The 11,412-nt window shown below is 37.3% G+C and overlaps 1 protein-coding gene across 1 annotated transcript in view; it reads left to right on the plus strand.

Moving 5' to 3' along the window:
* Positions 1–3,750, plus strand: part of LOC135945840 (alpha-2C adrenergic receptor-like) — a 158,701-nt gene extending 154,951 nt beyond the window's left edge. Inside the window, exon 3 of the mRNA XM_065493750.1 lies at positions 186–3,750. Within this exon, the coding sequence (XP_065349822.1) occupies positions 186–771 (586 nt within the window). The 3' untranslated portion in view covers positions 772–3,750. The remainder of the gene's footprint in view (positions 1–185) is intronic.
* Positions 3,751–11,412: the final 7,662 nt, after the last annotated feature.

Here is an 11,412-nt window from a genome sequence, read left to right on the forward strand (position 1 = left end):
CGTGCCTTCATCGTTCCACAGAAAAATGTTTAGCGTAAAATTTAACAGCCCTTATCAATTCATTTAATTTATCATGAAAAGACAATTTCTAAGTTCTATTCAGCATACAGCATAAATTTCCTCATTCCTTATCAGCAACGACATGATGTTTCTAATCATTTTCGGTCATGTTTGTTTGTGCACAGATGCGCGAACACGATCAGCGTGGCGATAGAGAACGACATGGTGAGCGAGTTCGACCCGTCCTCGTCCGACTCGGGGGTGGTGAGCCGTTGCGCGGTGGTGAAGCCGCTCAAGCTGCGGCTGATGAAGCCCATTTTCGGTCGGAAGAAGGCCAAGGAGGGCAGCTCGTCGGGCAGCAGCAACGGCGGCAGCAAGGGTGACAAGAAGGGCGGTGCCAAAAAGGGAAAGGGACACGACGGGGGCAGCGGGGGCAGCAGCCGCGAGGTGCCCGACTATCCGAAGCTACCTCAGTACCAGGTTCCACCGAAGCCACGTGACCCTGAGCGAGAAAAGCGGCGGCTGGCCCGAAAAAAGGAGAAGCGCGCCACGCTGATCCTGGGCCTGATCATGGGCTCGTTCATCGCGTGCTGGTTGCCCTTCTTCCTCATGTACATCCTCACGCCCATGTGCCCCGTGTGCGACATCCCACCGAGCGCCTTCTCCATCGCCTTTTGGCTCGGCTACATGAACTCGGCCCTCAACCCGGTCATCTACACCATTTTCAATAAGGACTTCCGCAGGGCCTTTCGCCGCATACTTTTCAAATGACCCTTTTAGTCGGAGCAGCCATTTCTCGCCACAGACAAACACGCGCCCGGCTCGAACGGCACTTCCGCCTTCCAATTGTGGTTTCGATTTGAAGAAAAATTGTGGCCAAACATTTTTCAATTGTTTCATCATTTTTATAAAACTCTGTCTTTTCAGGAGCTGATAAAATATAGATTTAATAGAAACGCATGGAACTGAATGGAATTTTTCTAGAAATTTGGAATTTTTTATTCTAAAAAGCATTAAATTTTACCGCAGTAAAAAAATGCTGATAATTGCGGTTTACAATTTAAAGCATTCAGTTTTGACAGTGCCAATCAGTCGATTCCCTAGGTTGGATTAGGTTGAGCAGCCGACGATTCGACATGTCGTGCTGAAAATTGACTAAAATGTAAATTTAGCGGTTTTTCGTCAGAACCTAGCAAAAAGTGCCAACAAGAACGTTTTCAACGATTTTCGGCAAGTCGTGTCGAATTATCGATTGAGTAATTCAGCTGCCTACCAACCATGGTTCTTTTTTAAAATATGATATTATTTATGGGAAGAGAAGGGGCACAACATTGTTTAGGGGACCCCGGAATGGAACAGCATCTTTTCCTTCAATAATTCTTCTTCAATTGGTATCTTAGACGTAGCATTCGTAGTTTTATGTTTCATAAATAAGATTAATACAATGCTCAATAAATAATTTGTTGTATACATGAAAATAATTTATAAAAAAACAATAATAATATGATATTTTTGCTTACCTTGATTCTGGGTAATTTAATTATTAAAATTAGGCTTCAGTATTTTTTCCTCGGATAGAATTTCATATCTGGAGAGATTGCTTGACACGACCATGTCGTGAGAGGTGGAACGATTTTTCAAATTAAATGTTGTGCTGTTAAACGAACAGGGTTTATATTTTAATTGAAAGAGGTAAATTTTTTCATCTAAAGCAATCATACAAAAAATTGTAAAACCTTTTGTGTATATAAAATTTACAGACAAATTCTGTTCAGAAGAAGAACAGTTACATGCGATTTAATTATTTTATTTCTTCGAATCCTAGCCACATCAGCTCAAGGTTATTGTGTCCGTGTCGAGCCCCGCTTGAAAAATAAACTGAAATAATAACTTGATCATTACTCAATAAAATGTACCGCGATCGATTAAATGAAGTTAATTACAATGTTGACGTGAGAGGAATAATTGTACTGTGATATTAACGCTTACGAGGAATGCGATGTTGTGAACACATATAAAAAATAATATGTACAAGACTTGGGGGACGAATTGCCGACGACACAAACACACCCACCCATACACGTTCGTATCATTTTCCGTTTTCGCGGTTGATTACTTAACTCACTCACGGAGCAGGTCATATTTCATTATTGCAAGTACAATCATCCAGATAGAAAAGGCACGAAACTGGTTGATCAGTTGGCCGGCGTGGCCGACCAACCTGCCAGTTGGTGGGCATTCAGTAACCTGTTTCTGAGCTTGGAGGTCGCTGAATCCCTGGCAACAGGACTCATAATTACTGTCGTATGTTGTTTACATTGAAATTTGAAAAAAAAGAGAAGCAACGAAAATTGTATATGTGCGAAATGGTGCTAAATTTGAGACAATGAATGCACACGATTTGGACCATCACAACGTCATACGGTTTTGCAATTTGAAAAAATTAAAATAATTCATGGTCGTGTGCATGTTATCATCGCGGAGTGTGTTCAAAAGAGATTATTTTCCAGAGAGGGCATATCAAAACGTTCGAGAAGAGTTGCTCTTGAAGACCAAAATAGACAGGCGTCAAATTTTTTGTGTTCCACGGACGGGAGGTTGGTACTCTTGTTGTTGTAGAAATCACACACGTTGGCAACTAAAACTTAAACTACTACGTATTTAAAGAAAGAAACCAAACTATTGCTGCTTTTAATAAGTGTCGGTAGAGTTTAGCCAATTGTTGAGAAAGAGCGAATGCGAGCCGAGTGTTGTTAGTCTGACGAACTTATTATATACACTGTAAATAATAAATAATGTTTTCGGTGTTTCCATTGAGATTGTTCACGTGAAAGAGAAAGCCTGGCGCTAACAAGTTTGAAATATCCTAAGAAAATGCTTGAGCCCCATTATTCTTAGGATCATCTCAGACCGTCTCAAAGCAGGCCAGTCCAACTGCGAATTAATTCAAATTCAAACACAGGCACGAAAGGTATATTTTCATACAAAAGCCTAGCCGACGACTCTAAAAAGCAGCGGTGCGTGAAAAATGCAATTTAGCCGCTGCGTTTGCTGTGTGTAATCGCTCTAACTACGATCAAGATTATCCACATTCTAAATGTCTCATAGCCCACCGTGACACACCCTCACAAAAACATATACTCTCTCACATAGAGATGGCCAAATTTAAATCCGAAAAATGGGATTCACCGTCGGATATTTTCTATTAGTACGGAGGATGTTTCACTCGTTGTTTTTTCCAACAATTAATCATAATATCGTGATGCCCTATATAACTAATTTGGCCATGTCTACGTCTCACATAGACACTTCACAAACTTAAACACTAACTCTCTGCGCTTGCGTGAATTATTAAAATTATATTTATTGTGCATGTTATGTAAATTGCGAGATTTTATCCACGCGCAGTGTTTTGAGTGCTTAATGGAGTGCAAAAAATGCACTGCTCTTTGCGGAAAAAAGCAGCTGTCGATTCCACTTACACGCGCAATCCGACTCCGAATTTACTACGGCGGCGCCGAAAACGGGCGTTGCTGCTGAGAGACATGATTTATCACCGCGCATAGCAAGCGATATTATCATAATTACTACTATAGTTCAAGAGTGGCGACAAAAAAAAATGTTATCCATAAAAACTACTGGCGCAGTGTCAGCTGCAGATTATAAGTGGCGTATAAATTTGAATTGGAAACATGTTACTGATGAGTGTACGTAATTGAAATCAATAAAGTCTTATTATTTCTGTTGTAATTTCGATTTCTTAATCATCCAACCCGAGTGTTCCGTGAACGAAGACAAAATTTTAAAGCAGGAAATCTGGTATAAATTCGATAACTGCATACTTTTTCTGCTAAAAAAATGAATTTTCTCATCATAATATATTTTAAATTTTAACAGTTATTTTCTACATTTTTCGATTGGCTAAGAAAATAAAAGATGAAAAATTTTAATGACAAAAGCCGTCAACGAACTGTTACAGCTATATTGCCAAGACACAGTCACACAGGACATTTTCGTTCCTTTTTCATTCAATTTTTGCAAAAGGTGATACATTTAATAATTTCTAATATTAAAAAGTAGCAAAAAATGTAACCATAATTTTATCCCGAATTACGAGAAAATTTATGATTGAGATTGTTAAAATAAAAATTAGTCCGTTATAAGGAAACTATGGACATGCCATTTATCGTAAAAAAAGAAAAATATTTAATTTTGAGCAAAACAACACTAAAAGGTAACCATTTTTTCCAACATAAATCCAGAAAAAACGTATTTTCAATTAAAACAATGGCCAGAAACAATAGTAAAAAACAAGACTGAAATTTCAGAATATAAATCAAATTTTCAAAATCTGTAGCAATAAAATAAAACACTCTAAACTTAACTCCTGTTGATTCCAGTTTACAAGTAGACAGCGACATACGAATAGAGCTGATTAAATTTTTACGAGCAAGTCGAACAAAGGTGAAACAAGAGGCGCAGCAGGTGGAAATAACGCCTGAGATTTATCGCCACTCGCGATCCGTCCAGAGCAGCACTCGCGTGTCTCTCTCTCTCTCACCCCCTTCCCACCCCCGTGCCCACCTGCCCTCTCTGGCACTTGGAGAGTATCCCAGCTGCTTTGTTCGCGGCCCTTCTGCATCACCTGTTGACGCAAATAATGTGTCCTAGATTGCAAATACTTATTCGAGGTTTCTTTGCTCACGTTTAGAACCTTGACGTTCTGCGAATTTTCATTTCTGGCTTATACAAAAGCTATTTGATGCTTTGAAATATGTTAAATCACAGATGAATTTGAGAAAAATCATCCTAAATTAGTCTCCAATAGAAATATAATTACCAGTTCTTACAGACTTTTGTCATTTAGAAACAAAATATAGTAAAAATAACTTGAAAAAAATAAATTATTTTGTGAAATTTTGAATTTATACGGCTTTTGCTCCAGAGTTTCCTTCTCCAATTTATAATAAATATTTTTTACTTAAAATCACTAGCCAAATACTAAAAGTTTTTTGTTTCTTATTAGAATTAATTAGACCAACAAAATTTGACGATTTAGACAATTTTAGATGTAGCTCGAATCAAAATTCTAAAAATAGCACGAGTTATGCTTATTTGATAAATTTATAAGAAAATCACACACCTAGAAAACTCGACCGTCTTGAATTCGCAACCCTATATAGTCATGACAATCATATCAAAGAAGTTAGATAATAAATCTCAAATAAAATCATCCGCTTTCTTATTAAATGTTACTCACAGTGTGCCATTAAAATGAAATAAAGTTCATTTTGAAAAAACACTCCATTTCCGACTGAATGTGCTTCCCATGCAAAAAGAAATTAGCTCGACATTGTTTTACTCTAATTCTGAGCGAGTGAAACTTCATTTTGCAGCAGGAAACGTCTCCCTTTGCACTGTAATTGTCTTATTCCCTCCTCCAATGCAAAGTATGATAGATAGTAGTTTTTGTTTCTTTCTCTCTATTTCTTTCTTCCTGCCAGTGTAGCAGAAAAGAGACGCGGGCTGGGGACTGGTACTTGCAGCAAAACAAACAGAAAGTCAGAAACGGGCGAGCGGACAACAAAGGGAAGGAAAAAGGCATTCATCTCAGCAACTGCTATTCTTCCCGGCAGCCGCACTAAATAATTCTCGGCTCGACCGTGCGCGCACACCAGTTCATCTCCAAACTTGCTTTGTCAGTCTCCCCTGGCTACTTGGTATTCTGCTGACCGCCTTTCATAAGCTAGCTTCAAACAAGCTCTTCTAATTCGCAGAAACTATTTTGCACATCTCACTCCACTACAGAACGAGGAGACGGCCAAAAAAGCTTTTCGCTATCAACCCATTACTTCGATTCTCTCTCTGTTTTTGCGTCTGTTTTTGTTTTCAATCTAGCTCGTTACTTCACGGAATTTGCAAGTTGAACAAATCTGTTTGAATTGGGGCGTATATTTACTGAAAAGGATTTATTCTTAAAATACACACCTATATTTAATTGCAGCTATTTTTCCCGACTTTAAAATTTCTAATCAAATTAGTTTTTCATTTCTTGTTGCAAAATTGTTTTCAACTCTTTGCTTTTGTTTGTTCTGGCTGAAGAAAATATTTTAACAACGCCTCGAAAAATCCATGTTTTCCATAGATTTTCCATAGATAAACTAATGCGTATTTTTTAAGTAAAATCCTAAATTTACTTAGGTATCACTGTAATTTTGTAGAAAGTGGCTGCATAACTAGCTTGCTTTTCAAACGGCGAGGACTTTCTTCCTACCTGAAGTCTAATTTTATTTCAAAGCAAAGAGTTTTCCCAAAATATGCTATATGCCGTTAGATAATCTCGACAAAAGGAATCAAAATCTCCCAAGAAAATGGCAAAATTTGAATAATAATTGAAGTAAGGTCCTCAATGCCTTAGACCTTTGCATATTGAAAAACAAATTAATAAAAACTGATAATATCAATCCACTTTAAAAGCAAAAAAAAAATACTAACAACACATTGACCCAAGGATCAAACTAAAACGCACAGCTGTAATGATAGATTTGGCCTGCTATTTTTAATTTTAAATTAAATACCAATTTAATAAGTACGTATTATTTCACTCTACATCGCATTTTTCTCTTTTCTGAAGAACGCTGGGCATACAAAGTTAGAAACAAAACGGTGCACATTTTTCCGCGTCGTGCATTTGTCTGGGCAAGGCAGGAGCGTGCGTCCTTTGAAGCCGTAATTAGCAATTTAACCAGGAAAACTCCGGCAGCCGAGTTAGCTGGGTGCAGCGGCAACTTTAGCGCGCAAGATTATGCTGCGATTCTTTGAGCAAGAAGATGACGTCGGCCCACATCTGACGGAGCGAGTGGTCGCCGAGAGAATGTCGTTAGCGCAAGCTTGCTGATTAATTAAGAGATAGAAACGTCGCACAGCGCAGCCAAGCACACTATCAAAGAGAAGCAAAATACGACAAAGGCATCCAGATAGAAAAGTAGCCACTTAGATTGACTTCAGGCCGTCAACCAGGATTTATGGCAAATTAAACTTTAACAGGTACTCATTAATATTTTTAATTACAAACTACTACTACTATTTTATTTTAAATTTTAGTGCAGTCACATTGAGAGATATCCACTTGTAATTAAAAAAACAGATCTAGTATTAAATAAAAGTCAATAGGAAAAGTTTCCTTCCTAACTATTTGTTTCAGCATATTGATCTCACTAGGAAACTTAATAGGGATGATAAATATGTTTCAAATTTGGGTGAAAGGCGTGATGGGAATCGTGGTGTAATGGTGGAAAATTGTTAATAGTTCACAGGACTTTCAAGAAAATTACTAAATATATTATAATTGATGTAGAGAGGAAAAGTTTTTAAAATTTTAGGATAAAAATCGGAGCGTATAAAATTCTTGACAAGAAAAACCGATCAGTGGATCAATTTAGACATTCCCGAAAAACGTATATCCCTTGTGTGTTTTTCTTTGGCTTTATGAACTATAATTTTTTAATTATTGACCGTATAGTGCAAAAGACATTATTCTGAAAGCAAAATATTATGTAATTTTCTTATTTTTAAAGTTTGGAAAATTTTGAATTATGCTACCCCCCCCCCCCCAAATAAATCATCTTCTTTTTTAGCATTTGCAATTTTCCCAATCAAAGTAAAAAACTTAAGGACTCATCCAGAAAAAGAAAAAAATAAATAGGAGCGCGTGAAGTGCATTCTATACACAGTTGAAATTATCGCAATGATTGAACGTAAATTGGCTTAAAAATGAGAATTTCTATATCGTTACTCCCGTCATTTCTAAAAAGTCCCTGCTGATATATCTTAATTCACGATATTTTTTAGTTTACGACCGAAAATTAATCAATTTTTTTCCAATTGCAGAATAATTCCCCAATGTCCATTAATATGAATGTCACTGCTAGGAAGATCTATCACCAGGAATGAGCAAGCAAAGCGAGCATTATTTCCGGCACTCTCCCGATAAACCATCTGGCACATTCTACGAAAATCGCTCTTCGGAAAATCTCGCGGTTTTGAATTTTGCGCTCGCATGCATGATGAATGGCGTGGAAAACGTCAGCAGCGCGCAACGGCCAATCCGAGGCAAGAAAAAACTCATTTCGATTAAAGTGACGCGAGCATTGTTTGTTCCTCTGGTGGGCGCACACAATGGGCGACATATCCGCTTACAACCAGCCATCGCTCGTCATTAATTACGTATATTTCTTTCTTATAAATCACCACCAAATGGCACCACTGGGCCCCAGGCGAAAAAAACGCCAGGCTTTGATTACTCAGCTCTTTTCCCACCGAACGACAACCAACCAGCATTTTTGTTTCCCAAGCGCGCGCAGCACAAAAATTTGCATTCCGATTGAAATTTAATTTGGAAGTGCAAATTTCGCGTTGGAAATACAAGACAGACGTTGATATCACATTTCCACTCAGCATTTTTAACGGCTGCTTTTAAAATTTGCTACTGTGACAAATATCTGGATTTAATTTAAAAATAATTAATATAATTTTCTGTATAATTAAGCAGTTTAAATAATTTTCATAGCCTAAAATTCACTTTCAAATTTCAGTTCCATTTCAAAAATCAATAACCTACTCTACCACTTCAAAAAAACTCGCAAAAATTCCACAATTTTGAAATTCAAGCATCTGAAAATTTGGGAAAGTTAGAAATTTGCCAGGAGAAAAGTCAGGAAAGAAAAATTACCAAGATCCTCATCAGGCCCCTATCTGGTCATAGGCTAACATATATGATTATTTATTATTTGAATGGTTTAAATTTCGGCGAAACATTACATTCAGCCGCGAAGCAATGACTTTTATAAGGGTGCAGTAAAATATTAATATGTAACTGTTGCAAAAACAATATAAACAGGTATTTATAGGTTTCCTGTTAGTTCGTTGAAGTGTTGATGCAACAATTGAAAACAAATACAATCGTAGGAATTTATTGTTTGAGCAATGCTCGACGCTGATTGGTCAACCCAGATCCAACTCCATTTTTAAATATTCTGATTGGTTGTGGAACAATGTGTATTGTTATACATATAGCTGATAATTGAGGGCTCTAATGCTTTTTTGGGCTTCCGTTTTCCTGTATGAACTATGTGTAGTGAAAAATAAAATGAAGCCTTGTAAAACGATGTGTTGGATAATTAAAATTCTCGGAAATATATATTGTATCAAGTTAGGTTATGGATTTGATTAATTCTTTTGAAACTAAATTTTTCCTGGTAGTATATTTCTGGTCAAACCTAAAAATCAAGAAAGGAAAGCGCAATTCCCTATCGGACAGACCATTCGCATTTTCGGTGACGCAAAAACGTTAGAAGAGACAAGAAGGCGTCGAAATTGTCGAGAACTATCTGGAGAGCGCGATTAGCCCGCGGGCCGGAGAACTTTTCCATTGTCACAGAGGCTCGCGTTAGGGCAATTATGTCAGTTTCCTCGCACCATCTAAGCGCATTGTTTTCGGTGGAATGAAAACTTCAGTGTCTCTCTGTCTCTCCGTCTCGCGGGCGGATAGGAAAAGAAGATTCCCTGTCGCTTACATGCCCCCTTTAGTGCACTCCCAAATTAAATCCCACGGCTACTAAAACTGCGTTTTGTCTTTGGGGAGAGCAAGTTCTCAGAACACTTTTTACATCACGATCCCCCACCCTGATCCAGCTTATAGCTATCTCCTAAATTTGGAGGAACAGTATTCTTGTTCAATCAACTTGAACGAAATCTTGCTAATGATTATGTAAAAACTTTAGTAATAATTAAAGCCTAATTTTAGATTAGGCCGTGCACGACTCAATTATTTTTTGATTTGCCGACGTTTCAGTGACTAGATCACTTTGTGCTTTGTGCCTTTTTACTTTTTCGATTACCATTAATATGTATAATAATATTATTCAGTTAAATAAACTCATTAATTAATAAAAAAAGAGTATTATCAACTTTTTTCCAAAAAAACCGTCTGGAATCCGCTCCTCTAATCGTAATAAAATGCTTTTTTATCTTGATAGGTTGGCTCCGGTTTTTATTTTTCAATTTGTATACTCGATGAAACACAGTTAAATACAAATTTAAAGAACAATTTCGTGGTTTGTTCTGCAAAGTCAAAGGAGTGGATAAAAGTCAAACTCTTCTCTTATTGATATTTTTACATGACATGGTCGCAACCACAGGTAAACATCTTGCCATAAATTTAGATTAGTTTTATTTTTATAGCTCCTTGATTAAAAACAAACATTTCTGCATCGCCGCCGGCCCTGCATCCTCATTTATGTTAAGTTGTTTTTTTTTCGGTTGAGCGATGCGCGCGGTGCTTGAGTGGCCGAAACGTCCATCGATAAATAATAAACTGCGTGGCGACAAATAATAGAGCGATATAAGCAGGTCAGCCGATAAATTATCAGAGATCCGAATGTCAGCGGCACCGATTGCCAAGCACATCATTCAGTTCACTTGGCCGTGCAAAATAAACTGACCGTGAGCGCGTGTAGAACAAACCAACAGACCGCCGAATGCATACATACATATTTACGAGAGAGAGGCAGCGAGGGTGGATGGAATTTCTGCAAACAAACCCGCGAGCTGCTGTCCTCGCCAGAGTGTGCGTGTGGTTGAAAATTGCGTTTTGATTGCTTTGGTAGTATATATGTGATGGGCGTGTTGGGCCACAACGGCATCAATATCCAGCATATATTTTCCTTCTTCGCAATTTCTTTTTTACAGTATATTATTTTGACTTTATAATAAAACATGGATTTTTTATTATTTATTCTAAGTCTATAAGGTTTTAATTAGGGGAATCTCGTTAATCACTCCAACAATCAAATAGAAAGGCTATGTATAAAGATTTAAATTTAAAACAGAGGAAAAATTGAAAATTTTAGCTGTTTTGAGGGAAAGTTTGCTTTTAAGTTAGTTTTGTTGATTTCAATAATGTAGGCTTTAATTGCCTAAAATTAATTTTCAATTAATTTCTCAGCACATTGGTGCTAGAAATTTAATAAATAACAGTGGTGGTGACTTAAATAAATTCAAGGAAATGTGGAAATGGTATATATTTACAACAATCATATTCTCTACAAATTATATGTACTCTAAATCCCAATGCTTCGCTGGAATTCCTATTCTTTCTCGGTCCCTTCCAGACAAATATTCGCCCCTCTTGAATATTTGATCATGGAGAGGGTTGAATCCTTTCAGCAAACACGTTTTCACACACATGTCCTACATTTTGATTCAATGATGTCAAAAGCAGTTTTGATATGTTGGCACTGATGTACACGCTGCCGTTGCCCGTTCGCGCACATAACTCATTCAGATAAATCTGTCTGCCAGAATTGGCAGCAGATTTCTTTGTCCTGTTTGATATTTTGCTCCTTCTCGAAC

Source organism: Cloeon dipterum, chromosome X (genome assembly GCF_949628265.1).
Source record: "Cloeon dipterum chromosome X, ieCloDipt1.1, whole genome shotgun sequence".
Lineage (NCBI taxonomy): Eukaryota > Metazoa > Arthropoda > Insecta > Ephemeroptera > Baetidae > Cloeon > Cloeon dipterum.